Source organism: Artibeus jamaicensis, unplaced genomic scaffold (assembly GCF_021234435.1).
Source record: "Artibeus jamaicensis isolate MK-2021 breed Jamaican fruit bat unplaced genomic scaffold, CSHL_Jam_final scaffold_614, whole genome shotgun sequence".
NCBI lineage: Eukaryota > Metazoa > Chordata > Mammalia > Chiroptera > Phyllostomidae > Artibeus > Artibeus jamaicensis.
In genome coordinates, this window is record NW_026522050.1 from 2,197,687 (window position 1) to 2,222,938 (window position 25,252).

Consider the following 25,252-nt stretch of genomic DNA (forward strand, 5'->3'; position numbering starts at 1 on the left):
GCACACTGGACAGAGGAAGCAGCCGTGGAAGAGGCAAGTGCCCAAGGCTCCTCCTTCCAGAACACGCCAGATCTGAGAAGGGCCCACACCTGAATGGGGTGTGGGGCTTCCCTGAGGAAAAGGGAGGCCCCAAGAGGGTGGCGACAGGGGTGGCAGGAGGAGGAGAGGAGCAGGAGGCGCGTGACAAGCCCAGTGGCCTGGGCAGGGCTGGTGCTGGCTCCAGCCCTCTCACCTGAGCGTCTCCACTCGTTCTTTGCTTTCAGGTTCATTCAGGTTCCTCAAAAAACAGAGCGAGGGAGAGTTTAGTGCTGGGACCTCTCGCTCCTTCCACAGCCACAGACCCAGGCAAGGACAGTCCAGGGAGGTGCCACCAGTGGGCAGGCAGGACCCCAGCCCAAAGGCCGCTTCCCCACCACCTGGCAGGCCGATGTGGCTCTGCAGCACCTTACACTGGCAGCTTGACTGTCCCTCTCCAGCAGGGAGCCCGGCCCCTCTCCCCACACTCCCAGAGACGTGTGCTGGGGAGGAGGGGCCTGTGCTCAGGGAGGAGGGGTGTGGAGGGGCAGGCACGGGCCCTGCGCTCACAGAGCACGAGGCGCAGTTCCCACTGGCCCGCAGCCAGAGCGCCTGCTGCACGTGGGTCTTCGGTGCCACTGTACAGTCCTCTCGGAGGGAAGGGGCTGGGGGAAACAGGCCTCTCACAGGAGGATCAAAGGGCCAAGCCCCGGAACTGCTTTGACATGGCTGGGGACAGGCACCTGGGGGTGGGTGGGGAGAAGAAGGTCCTAGAGGAGCCCACCTCCCCACGCCCCCCTTCTTTGATGACTCCTGCCTGCCAGGCTGCCAGGCCATCTGATTGTACAGAAGGTAGGGTGCAGGGCAGGGCAGACACCTTGGGGGGGTGAGGGGAGGAAGAGGTCTGGCCCCGCTGAGCGGCTTCTCCAGCTCCTGGCTGGAAGATGGGTGCCTGGAGCTGGGAAAGTTGGGATTGCAGAGGACGGCAAGGGTGCGAGGAGAGAGAGAGAGCCGCAGCAGCACATGTAAAAGGAACACAAAGACATCACAGACACACAAATGCAGACAAGCGCACGGCGAGCCAGGAGCCTGGGCTGCGCAAGGGAAGGAGCCTGGCTGCTCTCTCCAGCCCCACCTGGCTCCTGCCCCGTGGGTGGAGGCACCCTGCAGGGCAGGCCCCCACTGGGGCCCCATGAGTCAACAGCCAGCCATGCAGTGAGGAGCTGGGTGGAGTTCGGTGGGTGGAAGGGGAAAGCCTGAAGACCCTGTCTTGGGCGTTTCTCTGTCAGCTGGGGCACCAATGTGCCTGCCCAGTGTCCCAGCCCCAGCACAGGGCCTGGACTGATAACCCCGGTGAACCAGGGCTCTCAACATGGCCCGGGGTCTTCAGCTTGGTACTCAGCCCACCCAGGCCTCCAGAGAGAATGAAGACAGGGCCCGGGTTGTGGAAGAGACAGGACCCCGCCTAGGCAGGGAGATACCTGAGTGAGGGGGGGATCTGCCATTGTTTCACCAGGGATCGAGAACACCTCAGCCCCTGGCTCTTTGGAAGCCACAGGCCGTATCTGGAAAACACAGCCCAGAGGGGAGGAGGTAGCCTGGTTCATTCAGATACTGCTGGAGGCAAGAGATGTGCTGGGGTGGGGGTGGGCCTACTTCTGCAGGAGCTGCCAGAAGGGGGTGCTGTACCCCAGGAGTGAGGCAAAGGCTCCTTTGGGCCTGGAAGCAGCAGACTGAAGCCATAGGACCCCAGTGTCCCTGTAGTACCTCCGAAGTCCTGCCATCCCATAGGACAGGGCAAGAGGTCATACAGCCCCGAAGTTTCGGGGACCAGAGAAGGGAAAGCCAAGAGACCCAGAATGAGGTACCATCCCAGACGCACTTTTGACCTTGGCAGGGGTAGTCTCTTCAGAGCACATGCACAGACAGGGGGCAAGGGCCAGAAAAGAAACCCAATATTCGTGACAAACACCAAAACCCAGAGGTGGGGACGGGGGGAGGAGACAATCTTAAAGGGAGAATTCCCTGAGAAGATCCCCCTCGCTTGGTGTCAGCACCACCGTCTTCAAAGCCATTTGCCCTGAGTGGGCAAACATGGCCTCGCGCGACTACCCAGGCGGAGCAATCTTCATCCCTTTAAGATGGCAAAGAAGGCCACACAGACGGTTAGCAGGTGGAGGGAGCAAGAGCCAGAACAGGGACGTCAGTGACAGAGGCAGGACAGAGGCTGGACACGGGACACGGGACACAGACACACACACACAGCGGGCTCAACGCCTACCTTCTGGCAAACCTGAAAGACAGATTTCTAAAAAAACAAAAAAAGACAAAATAAAAAAAGAAATAAAAAAAACCAACAAGACGGTATGTGGACAAGCAGGTAGGGAGTGGGCTTTACAGGCTCAAGGGTCACCCCGTTTGTGGAAGAGCCGCTCAGCGAGACGAGAGTCCCAGACATCAGGGTCTGTCCCCGCCCCCCGCCCCCGCCCCCCCCCCAAGTCCTGCACCTGCATGCGGGGCTGGGAAGGGGAAGATTTCTGTCTATTCCCGCTGAGCAGGTGAAGTGCAGAAGGAGGGGCAGGCAGCCCGCTCTCTCCAGGCCCCCTCCTGGCTGCCTCCTGAGCTACACTACGTGGGGGAGAAAGGGGCGGGGCAGAGATGGGGAGCATCCCTGGAGGCTGGCCTGCTGGATGCACCTCAAGAACCAAAACTGTCCCTTCCGTGGGGAGCCAGGCGTGAGAAAACTCATGAAGAGAATCCCCACCTCGGGTTCCCACGCAGGAGAATCAGCGCATCAGGCTGCAAGGGAGGAGGACACCCTGGGCAGGAGAACATGGCCATGGCAGAGGGGAGTGGCTGCAGGCAGACCTAACCAAATGGGCTGGGGAAAGGAGGTCAGAGGGGGTGAAGACAAGAGACCAGGAAGAACTCCTTGCTGGCCCAGCCTGGCTCCCGCCTCATGACTTTGCAGCTGCATCACCAAATATGTTTCCATGGGAACGCAGGAGGAGAGGGGGCTTTTATTTTAGCATCTGAGTTCACACTCTTCTAGAGAGGAGGCGGCATCAGCACTGGCCATCTGCTCAGGCCAGGGAATGAGGTGTGTATAAGGAGTTGGGGAGGCCTGAGAGGGACAGGAAAGGTCTGGGCACCTGCGGTGCCAACAAAGACCCAATTCCTTAGGCTTTCCAAAGCCTCTCCTAACCCCTGGACCCAAGCCCAGTTCCAAGCCTGTCCTCATCCCCAGGTAAGCAGGAAGGCCCGGCCTCACACCCTTGTCACTTTAAGGCCCCTACTCACCTTCGTACAAACTTGGAGGTGAATTTGCTGAAAATGCTCCCCGAGGCCCCTCGCCGTCCCTGGCTGTTGCCAGAGGGAGAGGCTGGGGTGACACCGTAGGGCAAATTCTGCTGGTCCCGAACCTGCCGGAGCTGCCCAGCGTGGAAGGTGCTTCGACTGGACACACCCCGGGGGAAATTAGTTCGGTCCGGGGCTCCACCGCTGCTGCTGATGTTGTGGGCGGAGGGGGAGGCGACAGGGACACGCTGGGGGGCTGTGCTGTGGGAAAAGAGGCAGGGGTGGGGGAAATGCATCAGGCCTCGAGAAAGCCATCGCCACCAGCACCTGGAGCCCTGGGGTGGGAACAGGGAAGGAAGATGCTGGGGCAGAGGCAGCCATCACAGAGGACACAGAAGGAAGGGCGTGACCACTGAGGACACCGGCAAGGAGGGCGTCTGAGGGAGGTGGAAGGAGATGGTTGGGAGAGGGAGGGTGGCAAGGGGGGGACACGTGTGTGGAGAGCAGTACAGGCTGGAGAGAAGTGGCTCCTCGGGAGCTAGGCAGACTGGAACCTCAAGGGGACAATGTTGACCAACCCCTGAGGACTGAGTCCCTGTGACGCTGCCTCTTAGGACCCGGTCTCTGGGTCCTAAGGAAGTCCGGGAAGGCTCAGAACAAAAAGGCTTCCTCCTGGAGCCTCGGGACGGCTTCTGGCATACCTGTTCTGAGAGGGAGAACTGGAGGAAAAGAGGGGCAATAAGCTATTTTTTGCTCTTTCCACTTCCTGGCTGCAGGGGACAAAACGATTTCTTGTGGCTAAGATGACAAGAACAGAGCAGGACGCAGGTAGAAAGAAACTTGTTGGGGGCAGGGGTGGGGCAGGTGGAGGGCAGCAGGTGCATCAGCTGCCCCAGCACACTTGCCTGGGCCGCGGCACCTCACAGTTACTGTCCGTGGGGGGCAGCCCAGTGGCCTTGTTGGGGTGCACGGAGGCCGACATGGACTTCTGGTGCTGGCGGGGTCGGGCCGCAGAGACTGCGGCAGAAGCAGAAGCCGTGGAGGCCCGGGACCCTGGCATGGTTAGGCTAGGAGACAAAAGCAGCGGAGAGGCCTGGGTTAGGGGTGGGTGGGGGCAGGAGGCTTGGGTTAGGAAGCAAAGGGTGGGGCGGGAAGGGCCAGAGCTGAGAGCTCAGCAGGACGCATGTCAGCCCCAGGGAGCACCAGCAGCTGGGACACCAGTCAGAGCTGAGGAAGGCGGAGCTGAGGAAGGCAGAGCTGGGAAGCAGAGGCCAGGGTGAGGAAGGCCAGGTGGGCCAGAGCCTGGGGGAGGAGCCCGAAAGTGCAGGAAAGCCCACAGGAGGCAACTGGCTCCAGGCTGCACTGGTCTCCTGGGAATTCTAAGAACAAGGATGTTTCCTTGCCAGAAAGAGGAGGGTGTTGCTGAGGGGAATGTTCATTAAGCTCAGAAGAGGAAGGCAATACAAGAGATGCCGATGGTCAAGGACAGGGAGCTCTGCTCTCGTGGGCACAGCTGGAGCCACCCTCGGTGTGCACACCCCTCATGTGGGCATCTCAGTCTACCCAGCCCTGAGCTTGGGGCCCCAAAACGAAGCCTCAGCATGGATGCCTAGAGGAACGTGGCTGCCATCAAGAAGCGAGAAGGCAGCGGAGACAACCAGGGAGTCACACTTGGTATGCGGCAAGGAGAGGTGACAGGAGCACAAGGGAAGGAGGGGTGGGAGTGGGGGGCGGAGAAGAAGGTGAGGAGGAGGTCTGGTGTGTGGAAAGCTGGACTGGACAGAGCCAGGACAGAACTCCGGGGCGGGGGGGGGGAGGGAGTGATTCCACTGACAGATGTCACCACCGTGAAAGGTGGCTCTGGGGAGCGTGGCAGGCAGAGCCCAGGCCTGCTCACCTGTCCTTGCCATTCTGGATGGAGGCCTGGCCAAGGCTGGCCCTCTCCAAAAGGGGGGAATTCCTGCTTCGATTTGTGCTGGTGGAGAGGACGCTGTTCTGTGGGAAATAAAGAACAAAGTTGTGTCCAGAAAGCGAGAGTGTGTTCTGGGCGGGGTCACAGCACCGGCTTCCCCTCTGCCTCCCGCCACGAGTGGGCACGGTCGAGAAAGAAAGGGTTTTGCTTTTACTTGGGGGCCCGGTGTGCAAAAGCAGTGCCGGGAGGGCAGCCCGCTGCAGGAAGGGCAAGAGCAGGTGCCGGGGGCTGACGTGGCTCACCGTGGAGGGGGTGGGGGTAGTCTTCTTCCTCTCTAGGCCAGGCAGGGGGCTGGCAGGCACTTTGGCTGTGCTGCTGGCCTTCCGCCCTGACTCCCGGTCCTCCTCAGGCCGCTTATTTTCTGCATTGTTACTCTGAGTCTTCTTGGAGTAGGAATTTGAGGTGGGAATGGCAGGACCAGCTGCTGGGCCAGAGGGACAGTGGGAATGGGTAAGGATGGGGGCCCATGGAGTGCCACCCCACACACGGTGTTCTCCCAGTCGTGCCCGAAATCCAGCAAACCCCACTTCACACAGGTTGAGGGAAGGGACCTGCCCAAGGCCACGCTCCCACTAAGTGGCGGAACAGGGAGCAAAACTCGGCTGTGTCATCCAAAGCCCTAAGAATGTGTGATCTCTCAGCAGAGGGGCGAGTCCTCCCACCTGCAACTCCCGAAAGCACTCACCCTGGTCGCTGAAGCGCCGCTGCTTGGGGTTGGCCGAGACGCTGCGCTGTACCTTGTGAGAGGGAGAGGGAGCGCTGCTGTTGGTCATGTCAGCCGAAGGCCGGGGCTTCAAGGTGACCGCATCGCCCTCCAGCTGCCAGAACAGAAAGGGGAGGGCGGAGGTCAGGCAGAGATGCCCAATGACGACCACCCTGCCTGCCACACATCCAACCCAGGCTCGCACGATCAGGCCCTGCGAGACCAATGTGCAGATGAACACCTGTGCAAACACACGTGCCCTGACACCGACAGACAGACAGAGACACGCCACCTCTCACACACACCCCACTCTCAGGGAGGGACACACACGCCCACAGGAACGCACGTCCGGACGCGGAGGCCTCCTGCCTGCCTCTTCAGCAGGCTAAGGCAAGAGCCGAGATGGTGAGCCTAACGCCTCCCCGGGAGAGCAGAGCGAAGAGCTCCCAAGTGCACACGGGGACACATGGACGGTGACTTAACTAAGACCGCGATCCCATAGCACCCATGGACTCAGACAAGGGGCGTGGTGACCCAGACAGACAAGAACACTCATGAAGCCTCCAGATGCACAGATGAGGATGGACACGCATGCACACAGCTACACACACCCAGACACAAACAACACAGATTCGAGACTCTTAAAGAAAAACAGGGACCCATGTACCCAGAGAGGCAGAGATGTATACTTCCAAAAACAGATAAACATGGAAAGAGTTTCTAGATCAACACAGAACGTACCCAGCCAAACCAACAGAGATGAGCCAGATCTACTCATCCATGTGGAGGCCCAGCCCGAGGCCCAGGCCCAGGCCCAAACCCCACCAGCTTCCCTAGTCATTCCCCAGGGAGACCAGTGAAAGCAAAGACCAGGGGACCATGGCCACTAGGCCTTTGAGTTCACCAGCAGAGGCAGCACACCTACTCAGAGGTGAGCTTCCGCGCTCAGCAGGGGACAAAGGCATGGGGTGCCACTGTCACAGGGCTGCAGACCAGGGAACGGAGCAGGGCACACACCTCCGAGCTCTTGTAGCCGAGGAGCAGATAGGTGGCCATCACCTCGTTGTACCTCTGGCCCACGAGCGAGTCCTGGATCTCTTCTCGTGTGTAACCCATGGACACCATCAACTCTGCATCACGGGGACATAGAGTTAAGGCTGGCCCCGAGTTCCAGGCAGGCTCAACCTCACAGCCCAATGCCGCCCAGCCTCACCTGTCCGCCGTGGGTCCTTGTAGTCAGGGAGTGGCTCCACGTAAGGCTTTAATTCATCATCTTCATAACCCACATTCATCCATCGATCTTTCATGATTTGCTGGGGAGCAAAGTGAAGGGGAAGGGCAAAGAGGAAGGACACTCAGCTTGAAGGTTTCCTTGGAACCCAGGACCTACCGGTCAGCTGGGCTCTCGACTGCTCACCTCCAAAGTGCCTCTCTTGCTGGGGTTGAGAATGAGAAACTTCTTAAGCAGGTTTTCACAGTCCGTAGACATGTAGAACGGAATACGGTATTTTCCCCGCAGCACCCGCTCCCGTAGCTCCTGCAGGAGGAAACTGAAATCACCCCAAGGCCAAGGGAAGAACCCTAATAGCCAGGCAGGCTCCTGAGAGCTTAAGACTGGCGGGCATATTTAAGTGCAATACGGTAGGAGGCAGAGAGCCAGGGATATGGCCCCTCCCCAGAGAGGCGGTGAAGTTCAAGACCCCAAGTCCTTTGGCACGACTGGCCCGAGGGCTGCAGTCCTGAGTGCCATGTGGGGTGAACGAACACACAACTGATCCCAGCCCCCGAGAAAAGAATCGAGGTTATTACACTGGGTGCAGAAGACCTTCAACTGCTACCTTTTGCAAGCCTTTCTCTGAAGCTCTGGCGTGGGAGAAATGTAGAAAAATGGCAAAGGTGAGAGGTCAGGGGTAAGACCGGATGCTGAGAGAGGAAAGGAGAAGTAATAAAAACGATCTCAGACTGTGCTTCACTCCACCTTGAGGTTCTGTCCGTCAAAAGGCAGGGATCCGCTGACCAATGTGTACAGGATGACTCCCAGGCTCCACACGTCCACCTCGGGCCCATCATACTTTTTGCCCTGGAAAAGCTCTGGGGCGGCATAAGGGGGACTGCCACAGAAGGTGTCCAGCTTGTTCCCAAAGGTGAACTCGTTGCTGAAGCCAAAGTCTGCAATCTTGATGTTCATATCGGCGTCCAAGAGCAGGTTTTCTGCCTGGGAGGTAAGATGGAGAGGTCAGGGAACCAAGTGGGCCACACTAAGGCACTGGCCAGGAAGACGCGGAAGGGAATGGGAAAACAAACAGGAAGTCATCTCCCGTCTCAGAACTTCCTCCACCAACTCCAGGGCTTGCCTTCCAGTCAGTGTGAACAGGCTGGGCTGCAGTAGAGCAGCAGCAACACAGGCAGCCACGTGAGCGCTTGGATCTGAGGGCTCAGAGACGCACTGAGCTGCGGAAGCTTCTCAGGCCCAGGTTAATCACGGTCACGTCTGTGAGGACTTGGGGACCAGGAGACCCACATGTTGTCACACACTCTGACATCTCAGCGCGTGTGCACACACGCCTGCAAAGCAGCTGTGCTGCAGGTGTAAGAACAGTCGACATCCTTCCCTCACCCTCTGCCAGGCTGCCCCGGGGGCCAGCAAGGCCTGGGGAGCTCCTGCTGCACCTGCTAGCGCTGGAGGGTGGCGGCTGAGGGGAAACAGCAGGGAGCCTCTGCCCACTGGCTGGAGTGGGAGCCTAAGCCCAGTCGTAAGGCCTCCACCAGGAGCTCGTCATCATCTACAAAGTATTACAGGCTGCTGTCTCCTCGACCGCTCTACCTGATGATTCTGTCGTTATGACGAACAGAGGGGAGCACCCTGACCCTGGGTGAAAGGCGCGGGGGGAAGAGCACGCCTTACCTTTAAGTCCCTGTGGACAATAAACTTCTGGTGGCAGTACTGCACAGCAGACACTATCTGAAAGGAAGGACGGCGGGTTAATCCAGAGCCACCTGGCACAGGCCACAGGGGCTGGCATAGCTGTGACCCTGGGACCTTGTTCTAAGCTGACACATAGACCACAAAGCCCAAATGACCCTTAAAAGGTCACTTACACGTAGGTGGCCTTTCCCTGTGTGCTAGACCCCAAAAGACCCAGGTCGGGCCCCTGCTCCAGGGAGGGAGTCGCACCCACCTGGCGGAATTTGGCTCGAGCCTCTTTTTCTTTCATCCTGCCATGAGCCACGAGGTAATCAAACACCTCTCCTGCAAGACACAGGGGCCCAGGCCCAGGTCAGAGCTTGCTGGGGCTGGGGTGGCGGGTGCACGGCAAGAAGAGGCATTTCCATACCTACCTCCACTGGCATACTCCATGACAAGGTAGAGTGTTTTTTCAGTCTCGATCACTTCAAATAACTTAACTACAAGAGAAGAGGCCAAGCCATGAGTTGAAAAAGTAGGAAGGGCCACACATCGAGCCCCAACATGTACAGGGGCATCCTAGGGATGCGAGTTCCCCTGTCACACGCCATATTCCCAAGGACAAGTTCCTCTCCGAGCAGCCAGAGTGCCCTCCTAAGGACAGCCCCGTGTGCCAGAGGCAGAGCTGGACTTTGACCTGGGCTTCCCCGGGACATCCTCGAGGACTGCAGGCTCCAGAAGGCGAGGGCCTAGGGGAGAAGGGCTATGGGTTGGGGAGTGGAGCCCTGACACTGGGAGAAAGGACGGAATGACAAACGGTTCTCACCTATGTTGGGATGATTCAAAACCTTCATTATTCTCACTTCCCGGAACAGCTGAAAAATAAAATACCATGGGGTCACGCTTGCTCTCCGCGGGTCTCTGCCAACAGAGTCACCACTGGGATTCTTTCTCCAAAAAAAGAAAGCGTGCAAGGAAAAGAAACAGGGCAGTTGTCTGCAGCATCCGCGCCCGCCCCGATGGCTGCAAAGCAGGTGAGAGGGGAGGAGAGCGGGAAGGGTCAGGGGGAGGAAAGCTGGACTCCACTGCTTGCGGCTTGCGCCCTGAGGTTCGGCACCTGGGTGACCCAGCCGCGCCCTCGGCTGCAGTTTACTGCCCCCACACAGAAGACGGATTTTCGCTGGCTGCCTCTGAAAGAGGGACTGTGAGCCCACGTACATGAATATGCAGAACCAAAGTTCAATAACAGAAGCGATTCCAGCTTGGTCTGTCTGAGGGATGGGGGAGTGCTGAAGGGGAAGCCTCACCTTCTGACTTACAGAAGTCAGAGGGCTCTGCCCTAGTGGGCGGGCCTTTCTCTCCTAGGGCCCTGGGGTGGGGACAGAAGAAGCCACTCCTATATATAGCTGATGCCAATTTTAATCAAATCCACCTCCACACACTTTTTGTGCAATGCAATCGGGGACTCCAAACCATACATCCCCACGAAGAAAGACGACAGAAACGAGCTCCGCCCCTTCTGAGGGGCAGGGAACTAGAGGCGGGGTTTCTGCGGCTGCCGGACCTCACACTGGTGTGAAGAGCAAAACCAGTTTTCTCGGGGGGGGGGGGGGGGGGGGGGGGTCTGGAGTATAGTTTATAAAACAAAGTGAACACGTTTTTTTTCTCTTTAATGAAATCCCATACTTTTGTGACCAGGGAAGAAGACAAGACAGGCTTTCCAATCTTTGGGAACTTGATTCTGACTTTGGCTCCATTTTCTTTCTTTCTTTTTGAGATTTTATTTATTTTTAGAGAGAGGGGAAGGGAGGGAGAAAAAGAGGGAGAGCAACATCGATGTGCGAGAGCAACACCGATCGGTCGGCTGCCTGTTGTACTGGCCTGAATGGGGACTGAACCCATAACCCAGGTTGTGCCCTGACGGGGAATCGAACTGGCAACCTTTCGTTTTGTGGGATGAAGCCCAACCAAGACCCACTGGTCAAGGTTCCCTTTTCTTGTTAGAGCCAAGGTTTCTTTCACTTTCTTCCTTAGACCAGCAGTTCTCTTGCAAATGATGAAGCCAAAAATCCAGGACCCACCTCGGGGGGTTCTGGCCTTCAGGGTGCCCGCCTGACCTGGAGGGCATTCTCCGAGGAGAGTGAGGAGTTTCCGGACTTGTCTAGCACCCTAAGGGGGCTAGCTTCTTCAGTGTCCGTCCTTTAGGGATCACTGCCGGGACAGACTTCACACAGAGTCGTCTGGCCAGAATCGGACTGGCATCAGTAACAGAGGGTGTTAAAAGGCCTTGAAAATGGCTACATTCGTCTGACACTGGTCCCTTCTGGTTGGATCAGGAAGAGGCAGGGAGAAAAAAAGGTGGGAAATGAGATGGCCTGGCTGACTCTGACGATCACAGGACAGCAGGCTGGACTGCTCCAAGGAGCAAATGGCCCTCACCATGCTGGCTTCTGCTCTATGGGGCTGAGCCAACATGTCCAGAGTAGTGCTCTTGCCTTCCTTCTGGAAAGCTCCAAGCAGGGACACACTGCTGATGACAGCCATGGTTCCTCTGAACCAAAGAATCTTCAGGGGATCCCACGGGTAACAAGAAACAGGAAACACTGGTTTTGGCTGTCAGCATATCAGGACAGCTCAACCCACACGCTCTTAATTCTGAGAGTGTCTCTCTCAGCAACAGCCCCTGACTCCTAGTCCCAAGCTTCCCAATGTTGCTGTAAGTGACTGTTAGCAAGAGGTTATGCCCTCTCCTAACTGAATACAATGTGCTCAAGAAAAGGAAAATTCAATCTGCCTTGACATGAAAAGGACTAGGTTAACCCAGGTCAGAAACTGGAATCAGGGTCAGCTGGAGTATGAGGACACAAGAAGATCTGACTTGACCTGGATGGGGGCAGCTTTCTGGGAGACAGCTGGGAGGGGAGGGCAGAGTTTCTAGTTCTGTAACCGGTTCCTGGCAAGTTGTCCCTTTCTACAAAGAAAAGTCTCCTTTTCTGCCTCCAGCTTTTCATAGCTCCTTGAGCAGGGGGTACGCATTCCCACCTGGAGAGTTTCCCCAATTGGCTGCGCAAGACCTTAGTTTCAAACTGCAAGTCAAAGAAGGAAGGAGTTCAACCTCATCTAACCAAGACTATGTACAAATGACTCTGTGACTTTTAGCCAAGAGGAGCCTAGAAGTGAGAAGGGAAACTGGGAGTACCTGGTCTACACTCACGGCCGTAGGTGTGAAAACCCCCAGTCTTCAATACTCACCCTCTAAAACGCAGCCGGCACAGAATCCAGTGGCAGCTTCCTTCCTGCCCCTTATTCCTGTAATTCCAGATTGACCCACCTTCCATCATTCCAGATCTTGGAATGTGTTTCTAGTAATGGCCACAGACGTGTTTTTGCACAGCACTGGCCACAGGCCAGGAGATAACAAGATGCAGGAAGTAGGTCAGATAGGTAGGCCAAAGCGGCTGGGAAGGGGCAGAGGGCCTTCTGAAGAACCAGTGACACCCAAGAGGCGAAGTCAAAAGAGGATCCAGCCGAAGCCCAAAAGGTTGCAAAACTGTGGAGAGGGATGGTGGGGACAGTGCCACGACCAGAGTGTTTCAACTAGGGAGTCAAGAGGAGCAGCAAATGGGGTCAGTAGATCACTGACCCCTGCAGGGAGGGTCAGACATGGAGGTGCCGTGTGCTCACCTTCTGGAGGCTGGAAGAGTTCAGCTGAGTCTTGTCAATGATCTTCACAGCTACCTGAACGTGAGACAAAAGGCCCAGATGACCTCTTTGACCAAGCTAAACCCCGCACTCGGATGTGCCCCCACCTCTCCGTTTCCACCTCCTTTTGGTCCCATCCCTCTCGGCACTCCTGTGTGTTGAGATCACATTTCTGTCTGCTGAATGAGAGGTTGGCCGTGGCACTAGCCACGGCCTGCAGGAGTCCCAAGAGCTGGAAGGCACTGCCATGTTCCCCACCCCAGAGCTCACCTCCTTCCCAGTCAGGATGTGCCGAGCCAGCTTCACCTTGGCAAAGTTACCCTTGCCAATGGTCTTGAGGAGCCGATAGTTGCCAATGTGGGGCTGCTCGTCAGCAGAGGTGGCCGAGTTGCGGCCCCGCAGCATGTTGGACTTACTGCTGGGCTTGGAGTCGAGGTGTCCCAAGGCGGGCTGCAGGGTGGAACGTGCACATCTGTAAGCGCCGCCCGTCCAGTCCCCCACACCCGCCCTGTCGCTGTTCTCACTGAGCGGGCTGCCTCTCAAAGGCAGGAGCCACACCATCGGAGTTACTTCACGACACTCACTGCCACCCAGTGCTACATTCGCCTTTATTACTTCTCACTGTGCGCTGATCTGCTCTCTGTCCTGATGGAATGGAAGCTCAAGGAGATGGACCCCTATCATTTACTCACTGGTACATCCCAGAAACTAGACAGACTGGATTATGGTAGGTACTCGGTGCATTCCTGTGCAGTGAAGGCACTGAATGACAGGGTCTGAGCGAGGCAGCAGCCTGCTCTCCTTAGACGTCCCCTTGCTCGGGCAAAGGGGTGGAGAAGCAGAAGCAACAACAACGGCGCCAAACAGGCACACAGACATAACACTGAAAGGTGCGGTCCAGGTGAAAACGTACCGACTTGCACATCCCTCAAAGGGCTAACCCACCACAGCATCACCACGTGACCCAGCAATTCCACTCCTAGGCACGTACCCAAGACAAATGGAGATGCACGAGAACTTGTACATACATGTCTGTTCACAATATCCCACACTCGTGATAGGCAGAAATGGAAATGACACAAATGTCCACTGACTGGTGGACAGGCAGACAAACTGGGGAACAACCACTGACAATTTTCTGACACAAGCAAAAACACGGATGGACTTTGAAAGCAGGATGCTAAGTGAAGGAAGCTGGTCACAAAGGCCCACAGATGGTACGGTCCCATTTCTACGAAATGTCCAGAACAGGCAAATCCATGGAAACGGGAGATTTGTCGAGAGCTAAGGAGGGCAGGGGTGGCTGGAGGGGACTGTGGTGATGGACGCACAGCTCTGTGAATTTACTACAAGACACTTAATCGTGCACTTTCAGTGAGTGAATCGTATGGTGTGTGAACCGCATCTCAGTAAAACTGAAGAGCCTGGTCTGGGTTTGGTATAGAGCCCTGCTTTCTCTCTTGAAGAAAGCCGACGCTGCCACCAGAGCCTCACTCCGGAGCCACGCACGGCGGCCCTGGGAGATTCGAGCACACAGTCTGCAGGGGCAGGGCAACCAGAGCAGTGAGTCAAAGCTGTTCCTTTCACAGCCCCTTCTGGCTACCAGTGAGGCAAGCCCACGAAAACCACAGGGGAAAGGAATGACTCGCTAAGACCCAGGAACTGTCCAGGGTTCCTCCCGCGTTTCCCCAACCAGATGCTTTCCAAGCAGAAAACCAGCAATAACAGCAAGGCAATGTCGGCTACAGGCGCTTTCCCTTCTTCACTGTGTCCGCGGAGGGCCTTCCTTCCCTCTGCACAGCGCTGCCAGCTGGTCTGGGGCAAGCTGCCTGACTCAGACCCCGGGAGCACTCAAGGTCCAGCCTTCGAGGAGAAAAGGCCTCACGTGCACGGCAGGCTCTGGAAGCAGAGACCTTGCCGTCTCCGCCGAGCCCCTCTGAACCTCCCTGGCCCTTCAGGGAGCATTCCCTCTTCTGCAAGTTGAAGTCCCCAAGCCTCTCTGCCCTTCCACTCCAGCCCACAGGATTCTTGTGGCCTCTGGTCTCCAGATAATCCTACAGCTCACCTCAGCCTGGCTGGTCCTCAAACAGCAGATCTTCATATACCTGTTTTCTCTTCCCTCCAAAAGGAATTCGAAGGTTCACACCCCTTGGGGAGGACACTTCTAGGGCCCACTGGTACCTGTTCAGTCTACCAATGGGCAGCTCAAGTTCCATCCATTGGGGTCCTGAAGGCCAGCTAGCTTCTCCTCAGCCCCTTCTCCCTGCAGGCGAGGCTGGACTGCCCACCACCCACCCAGCCTGCCAAAGGGGCCCTCCTTCGGCTCCAAGTCCCATGAGAGGAAGAGGGCGAAAAAGTTTCCTTGGCAACCTCCAATTCACTTCCTAGGTGTCTGGTCACTCCCTTCTTTTCTGAGGATATGACTCGGCAAGCCTCCAAGTCCCAAAGATTTGGAATAAAGATTCAGCATCTACCTGAGAATCTGGGCCCTCCGCCCCTCTAAAGCCAAATGTTGGGAAGCCATGGTGTGCTGCGTGCTCCGCTCTGCCCACCCCTCTCGGTGTCCCTGGCCCCAGGCTGGTCTGTGTGGCATGGCACGCCCTGCCAGGCTCAGCCCCACACCACACTGTGAGGAACAACCATCAGAGGGATGTGAGGGTAGCAATGCCCTAGACAACTTCCAGGGTTCAAACCCTAAATGTGCCACTCACCGAACCGTGTTAATTTCATCATTATCAACACCATCCTTAAGAGGAAAAAGAGACTGTTACAAGGGGGAAGGAAACCATCCAATCAACAGATGAAGGGTGTGGGTGGCCCCACACATCTGTGCCAGGAGATGGCCTGCAGATGTCTCAGAGCTCTGTCCAGCAGAACTCACCCACCCCCACCCCAACCCCACCAGTGCTACCTCCCTCCTCTGTGAAGTGGCGACAAAATATTCCCTACCTCATATTACGCAGGTGAGAGCATACGCATATAATGCTTTATCCAACGATCAGAAAAGAGGTCCAGGTTAGCAATAATAGCAACCATTACTGCTATTATTTTTAGTTCCCAAAGACTACTGTCCACCGAGCCAGAAGTCATCTGGTCAATAAACTTCCACACTTACCGTGTTTTGCCATGTATAATGTGCTCCTGTGTATAATGTGCACCCATGTTTTCATGAGCATTACACATGGATTATTATACCTATGCTATGTAGCCATTATGCCCACGTACAGTGTACATCCTATTTCCCCTAAAAAATTTGGGCAAAAAGTGCACATTTTACATGGCAAGATATGGTAAGTCAAGTCCTGAGCTGGCTGCAGCCCAGACGGAGGCCAACGAGAGGTGCTCCGGCCCTCCCAGCTGCTGAGAGGTCCGGGCTGAGCACTGGCTGCCCTGTCCTCTGACCTGTTGGGGGCTCACACCAGCACCCTCAGTCGTCACGGGAGGGGACTGGACAGGGCAGCTGGGCAGAGCTGGTTCCAAGCTGGGTATCCAGGCCCGGAAAACAGTGAAGACCCTGCTTGTCCAGGACCCAGAGAAGCAGAGCACCGGCATGTGCTCACTGACCCCTGCCCACAGAGCTGCCCACTCCTCTTCCAGGACGGAGCCGCCTCATGCTCAGGATTCCACGCGCGCAGCTGCTCTCCACCCCCCTTGGCCCCTTCTCAGCTGTGACGTTTCCCACAGCAGGGATGCAGGACAGAGTGAGGACAACCCACGTGGAGGAAGTACAGAGAAGTCTCCAGTAGAAAATGCTTCTGGGACCCAGGCCCCACGTGAGGAGGCTTTAGGGAAAGCCAGACAAGAGGTAAAAAAGGCCTGGCTGGTGTAGCTCAGTGGATTGAGTGCAGGTCTGCGAACCAGAGGATCGCGGTTCAATTCCCAGTCAGGGCACATGCCTGGGTTGCAAGCCAGTTCCCTGCAGGCAACCATACATTGATGTTTCTCTCCCTCTCTCCTTCCCCTCTAAATAAATAAATAAATATTTTTATTAAAAAAGAGGTAAAAAAGGCTCCCTCTTCCATGGTTCTGACTGGGCCCGTCCAGCCTGGACCCAGATCTCACCGAACCCAGATCTCACCGACATCTCACCGACACAGTAACAGGGCTGAGGCCTAGCTGTCCTGCAGGCCAACTAAATGGGATCTGGCCGAAGCCACGCTCTTCCCTCTACCTCTGTTCTCCTTGCTTACAGTAGGATATGGAACACCAGATATTCCTAAAGCTTTGGCTGACATCACACCCCTGGCAGGGCCAACAGTCTGAGAAAATTTGGTGAAAGTAGACCCCATGGCTCTCAGGCAGCCTTCAGAAAGAACAAAGGGGTAACCCTCTGAGGCAGCATTTGGAACCAAATGGCAGACCACACAGGTTACTAAGCAGGCCTGGTTCAGAAGTCGGGCCTAAATAGCTTCGGGGTCCTCAACAGAGAGGAGGAGAGAACTTAGGGCACAGGGATAAAAGGAAAAAACCCTTACATCCAGTGGGCCCTTCAACCTGGGATCTCAGAACTCAGCCTAGGTGGCTGCCAGGCTTGCCCGGAAGACAGCCACCACCCTGAAAGGCCCGGCGCTGACTCAGGTAGGCAGGGCCCTTTCCCTAACGCTGGAGGCTCCTATCACCAGTTCTCCCCTAGAAAAGCTCCGCTTTGGGGCTCTGCTTTCAAGTACTCTGAGGCTGCCACAGGGCTGGGAAGGGGCCAGACTGGGAGGGGTGACCAGCAGGCACTTCCTGGCCAGGGGCAAAGTAAGCCCGGGATCTGTGGCCCAGGATCTGTGGATGGAAGGAGGGAAGTATCCCCCAGGCACCAGCCCTGGGCGACTAGCCCAGATCCCTGTCTCCCCTCACTGTAATGCGAAGGGCCCTCCCTGGGCCTCTGTCTGTCTGTCACCACCCCCTTCTTCTCACTCTGGGTGAGTCTGCTGACTCGATCCAAGGGGAGACTCTTCTGCTGGTGGCTGCTCTTCCTGACCTAGCCAAGGCCTCTTCACCCTTCCCATGAATTTTACTACCCTGTGCTAGTACCTGGCTCCATTTAGCAATTCTTTAAAGATCTTATGTTGGAGTGGGAGGGAAACATGAAGAAAGGGCAATCCCAGAACCAAAAAAAAAAAAAAAAAAAAAAAGAAAGAAAACTAGAGAGAAGAAAACATACCCGGCTGGAGAAAGGGACCAGGACTGCCAGCGACTCCCATTCAGCAGAGCCACAGCAGAACCCGTCAGGCAGCGAGGGCAAAGTACAGAGGCCGGGAAGAGCCGGGTCCAGGGCGGGGGCTGTGGCCCCGCCAGCCACCCTTACTTAGCCGAAGCAGGCGACACCTTCCACCACCTCCTCAGTGAAAAGTAGCAACGCAGCCAGGCCCAGCGGCTCCTGCCTGGGAACCTGGACTGTGTCGCAACCGAAACCACCAGTAGCAGAGAGAGATGGGGCTTGGCAAGGAGTGCAACGGGGACAAAGCCCTGAGCTTCCTGCAGTCCAGGCCTTGGGAGCCAGGAAATTCAGGCAGTTCAGGACACTACACCAGGAGCAAGGTGGGAGGAAGGGGCAGGAGGGGAACAGGAAGGGAGGGAGGCTGAGAGAGGCTGGTTTAGATCAACTTCCTCCTCCCTCCTCCTCCCCAGCCCCGGAAGTGTGCCGCCCCACCCTCCCCAAGGTGCTCTGCTGGGTAACAGCTGGGAGAGGGTGCGGAGACTCACTCCAGCCAGGACTGTCGTAAAGTCCTTATCTCACCTGCAGCAGGTGGGATCTGGGTAAGGGCTCAAGTCAGGGCAGGGCAGGGAGGAGGACATGGGAATCAGACATGCCAACCCAGAGAGGGGCAAGACCAGCAAATAACCCACCAAGAATAAAGGTGAGGGAGACACAGGCAGAAAACAGGCACCCAACAGAGGCAGCTGGACCCCCTACTCCACAAAAAGCAGTGTTTAACCTTAGAAAAATGCGTATCTGATGTACATACAAAAGATTTTGGACCTAATTTTGGGGGGCTTGGGAACCCAGTGAAGCCCCTTGGAAGTGTCTAGATTAAGAACCTTTGTCACTGATAGAGACTGAGATGTTTAATCCTAAATTTTGCCCAAAGGCTGGAGAACAAACCAAATAAATGTCCAAGTCCCTTCCATCTCTGACTCTGGGAGTCTATCCCTAGCTTCCTGACCACCTTGAGTGTCCATCACCCCCCGCCCCGAGGGGCTGGGGGGAGCCATTTCTCACCCCTTCCTTCCAGCAAAGCCTCTGCCACCCTTGTCTGTGCTCTCTGTGCTGGTCCTGGCCTTTCTTCTGGCTCCCCATCCTACTCCCCATTCATTCCGCTACTCCAGGCTAGGATCTTTCCCAGGAGGCCGCTCTTGAAAGATCCCACGCTGGTAGGCTGTAATTTCCTCCAGGGAAGGGCAAAGCCTCCGTGTCCTCCCAGCACCTGGAGATGTGCTACTCCAGTGTCTGCCTTACCTGTGAGCTGACATTTCTGATACTGGCGTCTACCAGCACATACCGTTTGTGTCCTCCACATCAGAGGCTGATAGGGTAGGCGGGACCCTCATTTGACAGGTAAGAAACTGAAGCACAGAGGCAGAGGCTTGCCCAGGCTCCACAGCCTCCCACGCAGAGCTGGGACCAGACCCAGGGCTCTGTGCCCTCTCCGGGCCACTGACCCCTCTTGCCGCCCGATCTGCTCTTACTTCCCCCAGGAAAAGTCCTGGCTCCCCCTCCAGACTTGAGGAAGGATAAAGATGCAAGACTCGGAGAGCTGCTTGGAACCACAGGCATGCCAATGTCTGGCTAAAGTCAGTGGTGGAGGGCAGTTTTCTTTTAAATCTTAAAAAAAAATTTTTAATTATTTTTAAAGACTTTATTTATTTTTAGAGAGGGAGGAGGGAAAAAGGGAGGGAGAAAAACAACAATGTGTGGTTGCCCCTTGCGTTCCCCCCACAGGAGACCTGGTCCCCAACCCAGGCATGTCCCCCAACCAGGAATTGAACTGGCGACCCTTTGGTTCACAGGTTAGCGCTCAATCCACTGAGCTACACCAGCCAGGAGTGGAGGGCAGTTTTAACGGCTTACCCAGCTGGGCCTGTAGTGACCTTCCTCTCACTCTTTCCCGAAGTGGGCCTTGGTCTCAGTGGAAGAGGGCAGGGTTTATACTGGACCTTGGGCTCAGGCTGGCATGGGACCACCTGTCCCTTTACTCAGAAACCAGATCAGGATCAAAGGGCTTTATTTTTATAGTCTCTAGGGCTTTGGAGTTTGGCTGAAAGACTGTTTCCTCAATCCTGTTTGCAGGAGGCAGTAAGGGGTTTTCTATACTGAGGAAGTACCAAGCACTGACCTCAAAGAGAGGCTGGGAGAGATGGGGTATGACTGAGCTACAAAGTCACATGGCCCTGGCAAGTCACTACTTTTTTAACCCTTCCTCCTTCACTGCATCCAAGAGCTTTCTTGCATCCTTTGATCCTGAGTAACTGTCACTCTCAACTGCCAAGAGGCAATAAACCAGCAGAGCATTCTGGGTGGGAGAGACCTTGTAGAGCTGTGGTAAGCATTGACCAGTGGAGAGGCTGATGCAACCCCCACATCCCTAAAATTAACTGTGATGGCTCCCCCTGGGGGACCCCCACCTTTCCTGCATACCCCAATGCAGAGAAGAGGTGGAGCTGTGTCAAGCTGTCAAAGGGCTAACTCCCTTTTTCCAGCCAGCCAAGATAGGTGCCTCCCAGACACAGACTAGCAGAGCCTGCAACTGAAGCACAAAGTCAAAAGCAACTGCAGGGTCTTTGCCCTTTAGCTCTCTGGGCTGCAAGCCTCACCCCAAGGCAAGGAGATGAGCACTGCAGCCTGGGCTATGAGGAGAGCTACCTGTGGGCCTCAAAGCAGCCACAGCAGAAGCCAGGGCCCACCTTGGAAGAACAGCAGGCAAGAGCTGGCTTGGCATGAGATTAGAACTGAGCCACCTCCAGCTCACTCCCCTTAGTGCATTGAAGCCACAATACAATGAGCATCCCTCACCTCCTGTCGTCAGTCACTTGAAATGGGCTCCTCTTCAAACACAGTGGATTCTACTGAGCCACCAGGGCCTCAGCAGCTTTCAGCACCACTTCGCCCTCAAGAATTTGCTCACTGGGGTCTGGTCTCTATCTCATTCCCCAACTACTGTTCTTTCAGCAAACCTTTGTTGATCGCCTACCTCTGGAGCCAGGGCCATTTGCAACGTACAGAAAACTCTGGTTCCCGCTTCCTAGGAACTCAGAGGAGGGAACTAACTGCACACTAAACTCTCTTACAGCACCTCTGCTTGTGGTGTGTGCTGGGAGAGAAGCTCTGGAAGCAGACGGACTGCAGTGGGATTCCTGCTTTTGCTCCTTACCAGCTCACTGGGCAAGGTTACTTGACTTCTCTAAGTCTCAGTTTCCTCACTTGGGACATGAGGACATGACTTGCACCCAAGTCTCAGGGTTAGTGTGACTATGACAGGAGCAAATCCACATGGTGTTGACCAGTGTGCCTGGCGTGTGGTACGGTCTCAGCGGTGCTTCTTCACTCTCAGGGAGCGTGAAGGGGTTCCTCAACTCAAGGGGTTCTCTGAGCCCCAAAAAGAGCTATAATCTCTAAGATCTCGACTACAAGCACCAGAGTAGCCAAGCTGGTATTCCTTCTAGAATCAAGAAGTCTAATTTCTTTCATGGCTGTGCTGTCACATGGTAGAAAAGACCCTGTGCTAATATAAAACCACTCCTGCCCAGAGGAGCAGGTGAACGAGAAGACAGCCAAGCCTCCACTCTCTGAGACGCCCAGAGGAGGAGGTGTGCCTGTTCTTCCCTCCCTTGTCAGTTCCATAACCCCTTCCTCCAGAAAAGGCCCAAGAAACAGCCAACAGACCCGTACCACATGGTGCCAAGGGCTGGGGGAAGCTCACACTGCCAGCCTCACACTCCATTCAGCTCCTCCCGTACCAGTGGGTTACTGTAACCATGGAGACCAGCAAGTTCCTCCATATCACAGGAGAGCCAGACTGCCAGCAGCCGGAGCTCTGGGGGAGGCAGAAGGCAGCCTGCAGCAGGAAGGTTTGGCTTGTTTTACAGAGGATTGTGGGGAGCTGATGGAGACTAACCAGTGCAGCTGAGGTGCCTGGCCTCCCTCTAACTTCCTTTTCTTTGCTAGTAATTCATATTTTCAGCGCAGTGTAGGGCTGTTTCTGGTGTGGCAGTAAAGGGTGTCCTCTGGAGTCAGACCTGCGGTGGCATCCCGCTCCACCACTCTGGCTGCCGTGTAGAAGAGGGACCAGAACTGTGGTGTGAAGAGCTACAACAGACAGACACTGAAAGCAAAGCGCCAGCTACCACATAGTGCCTTCTGTTAAGTGATCCAGGTAAGCAAACCCTCTTATCCCTTTTGTTCAAAGAATTATCCAGACATCATCTTAGTTGAGAGTGATCTCTCCCTGCTCCAGCCTCGCAAACCACCCTATCCGTACTCATTCATTGCATTGGACTCTATTTCCACAAACTCTGAGCAATCAGAGGCAGTGTCTTGCTCACTTCCGTGCCTGAACCTGGCTGGCCCATGTTAAAATACAAAATCAAAGTGGAACAACTTTTTGACCCTTAAAGTTGCCCTACTGTTCCACCCTCAACCCCAGGAGTTAAGAGTAGAGGAAGGAAGATCAAAATATCTTGCCATGAGACCCCTTTCTCCTCTTTCAAGATATGTGTTGCCCTTTCAAGTTGGACAAGTACTGTATGCCCTTCCTACTGGATCACACTACAAAGGGAGCGACCCTGGTCTGTTTCATTCATGCCCACACAATGCATAAGCACAGAGCAAAAGTATTCTACCAGGTATCAAACAAATAAATGTGTACAAATGAACGAATGTGAAAGTGCATTGTGGTGTCTTCAGGACCATCTTTGGGATTTGCAGCAAAACTCTCACTGGTGTTGTCTGCTCTGCAGACGGAGGGGCAGTGGCCACGAGATCCTTCCTCCGGAGGACGGGTGACATCTATGGAGCTTCAGTGCTACTCAACAAGCTTTCTCAGGTGGGCATAAGGCCCTTGATGCTTCCTCCTGACACAAAGCTCAAGGCCAAGGTGACCACAGATAGACCAAGGTGACCACAGTGAACTGGAGACAGACACATATATGAGCACAGCCCAGGACGAGCAAGGTCCACCACACACCCCCCTGGTCTAGCCCCCCTCCATAAGGTTCAAACCCTCTTTTCATCACAGAGGGGCGACCCTCTCCTCTACATTGTTGCTGCTCACCCACCACCAGGCCCTCCCACTCCAGGTAGTTCTCTCTGCTTCCCTCCATTGGTCCTTCCACTGCCCTGCTGTCAACCATTGTGTCCCACTGTGACAACACAATGCTGCCCAGCCAGTTAGTTTGCAGAGGTAATGACTTGTAGACTTGCAGGAAACACTTATTTACTGTTTGCCAACTGAGAGAGTTTTGTTGAAAGTGTTCTTCCTCGGATCAATGTACTGAGTGTAAGGCCTTAGAGGGCCCCAAAAAACACCCATACACACTAGCCTCCTGTCCTGCTGCACAAATCAGCAGCCACCACCCCCCCCCGCCCCCCAACTGGCACAGGAAAGCAAAGGAACTAAAAATGGCAGCTGGGGAGCCCGGTTGACTCACCCAGCACAATCACCTCCTCCCAGAATCTCCCGTCTTCTCCTAGGGTTCTTGCCAACACAAAGTAAAAAAGAAGCACCAGATCTTAAAACAAAAGAACAAACCTCTCAGCATTTATGCAACAGCCTTTGTACCTGAGTACAGATTTAAGCCTCTATCCCTGTCCTTCCCAGTGTGGCTTCCTGAAACCAGATTCATAGTGAAGAGCAGACCCAGCCTGTGTGCTGGGACAGAGGTGCCTCTTTCTACTCCGTCTTCTTCTGGAAATGGAAAAAACACTCCCGTTACAAAGAGGGAGTTGCAGGAGGAGGAAATACCAGAAAAAACACCAGGACAAAGTCTGCTGCCCCAGAAGTCGCAAAGGCCAGAGGTGAGAGCTCCAGTAGAAGAGACAGCACATGAGGCCACTGCCGCCACTCTGGCCTCAGAACTGTCACCACCTAAGCCAAGCTGCAATGTGGCTGCTCCACTGAAGTGACCATTAAAAATCCAACCATAAGCCCTGGCTGGTGTAGCTCAGTGGACTGAGCGTGGGCCTGTGAAGCAGAGGGTCGCTGGTTTGATTCCCAGTCAGGCACATGCCTCGGTTGCAGGCCAGATCCGCAGTGGGGGACACATGAGAGGCAACCACATATTGGTTTCTTTCCCACTCTTTCTCCTTCCCTTTCCCTGCTAAAAATAAATAAATAAAATATTTTAAAAAATCCAACCATAAAAAGAGCTCCTTCCACAAACCCAGCTGGGCTGCTCCCGCTCACAGGCAGGGGTGCCGTCTTCCTCTCACAGCGGACGGTCAGAAACCAAGCAGGCAAGGCACCTGTTTGCACTGCCACCTGACCACGGGTCCAATCTGTCAGAAGTCGAGAATCCAGTCTCACCTGTCCCTCGGAACAATCACAGGAGATAAGAACACGTCTCCAGCAACCTTTCTGGGTAGCAGGTGGTATGTACAGCTCTTTTTGCCACTGTCATCCAGCATCTAAAAGGACAACTTTTGTGATAGATGGTGCTGTGACTACAAAGTCATGAGGACAAGTTCACAAGCACATGCAAATCTTTTGCATAAGAAATCCCCAACTCACCAAAAGTTCTGCTCTGAGAAGGAACTATTTATCCACAGAAACATGTCAGAGATGGGGACTTATTCTCAGGCCAGCCCGAGGGCCCGCCACTGCATCTGAAGTATCAACAGTATGGAAATATTAGCCATACTTAAGGTCTTAACCATAGTCCAGAATAAGGGAAGGTATTCAGTGCTCCCATGTGGAAGCCAGGAACGTATCTCAGTTCTGCAAGCAGCATGGGCAACAGACACAGGGACTTCCTAACCTTCAAACCCTGGGTGATGGCTTGAAACAAGTGGACTTGAGGTGAGAGAGGGGAATTTCAAAGCATTTGGGTTGGCAAGTTGGATGAGAGGTCTAAGGAGATGCGAACCCAGGTGGAGATGAGGAATGTGGTGGGAGAAAAGGCGATCTGAGTGGGCACTACGGAAGAGAAGGGCTCACTAAGGAAGGCTGGGTAAAGTGTCCACACAGAAAGAGGAGAAATGGGAACCCGGGGTGGTCCTCTGATGTATCAGGAGCAAATAAATGCTCTTTCAAACAGCCTCCCCTGCTTGGCAACTAACGCCAGGTATATGTTTCATATCTACCTCACCAGCTCTGTTGCTGTCATTGCAGTCTCAACCCTAGACCGAGGGCAGAGACTGTTGGATCCTGTCACTAAGTGGCCATGACATGGGCAGGTGCCTTGGCTAGCTTGCTGGATAAATGGAAGAAGGCTCATTGGTCAGGAATTAGCTGGAGAAGACTGGAAGCACAAGCTTCTCAGTGAGACTGAGCACACGTCGGCTTCTGACTTCAGTTAGGCCTAGGCTGCCCCGGAGCTGAACTCTGCTCACTTTCTGGTGGCAGAGACAGTTCTACTCCTGGGTGCCCTAGCTGTCTATGCACTTGGCCTAGGAGTACATTATAATAAATGAGATACAACGGCCATTTTCCATTACAAGTGCCTTTTTAAAAAC

General features: G+C 55.2%; 1 protein-coding gene across 11 annotated transcripts in view; it reads right to left on the minus strand.

Moving 5' to 3' along the window:
- Nucleotides 1-25,252, minus strand: part of MARK2 (microtubule affinity regulating kinase 2) — a 55,651-nt gene that overhangs the window by 2,467 nt on the left and 27,932 nt on the right. For 2 of the 11 annotated variants that reach the window (XM_037140207.2, XM_037140205.2), the window contains 17 exons: nt 12,865-13,044; nt 12,577-12,630; nt 9,719-9,767; nt 9,327-9,392; nt 9,167-9,237; nt 8,893-8,949; nt 7,966-8,202; nt 7,405-7,524; nt 7,201-7,300; nt 7,005-7,117; nt 5,970-6,102; nt 5,527-5,708; nt 5,210-5,307; nt 4,218-4,379; nt 3,316-3,573; nt 2,297-2,323; nt 233-277 (listed from right to left, as the gene is read on the minus strand). In XM_037140207.2, coding sequence (XP_036996102.1) covers nt 233-277; nt 2,297-2,323; nt 3,316-3,573; nt 4,218-4,379; nt 5,210-5,307; nt 5,527-5,708; nt 5,970-6,102; nt 7,005-7,117; nt 7,201-7,300; nt 7,405-7,524; nt 7,966-8,202; nt 8,893-8,949; nt 9,167-9,237; nt 9,327-9,392; nt 9,719-9,767; nt 12,577-12,630; nt 12,865-13,044 — 1,952 coding nt within the window. Of the gene's footprint in view, nt 1-232; nt 278-2,296; nt 2,324-3,315; nt 3,574-4,217; nt 4,380-5,209; nt 5,308-5,526; nt 5,709-5,969; nt 6,103-7,004; nt 7,118-7,200; nt 7,301-7,404; nt 7,525-7,965; nt 8,203-8,892; nt 8,950-9,166; nt 9,238-9,326; nt 9,393-9,718; nt 9,768-12,576; nt 12,631-12,864; nt 13,045-17,746; nt 18,136-25,252 lie in introns of those variants that run through there. The other 9 variants (XM_037140211.2, XM_037140206.2, XM_037140212.2 and 6 more) reach the window with 9 other exon arrangements.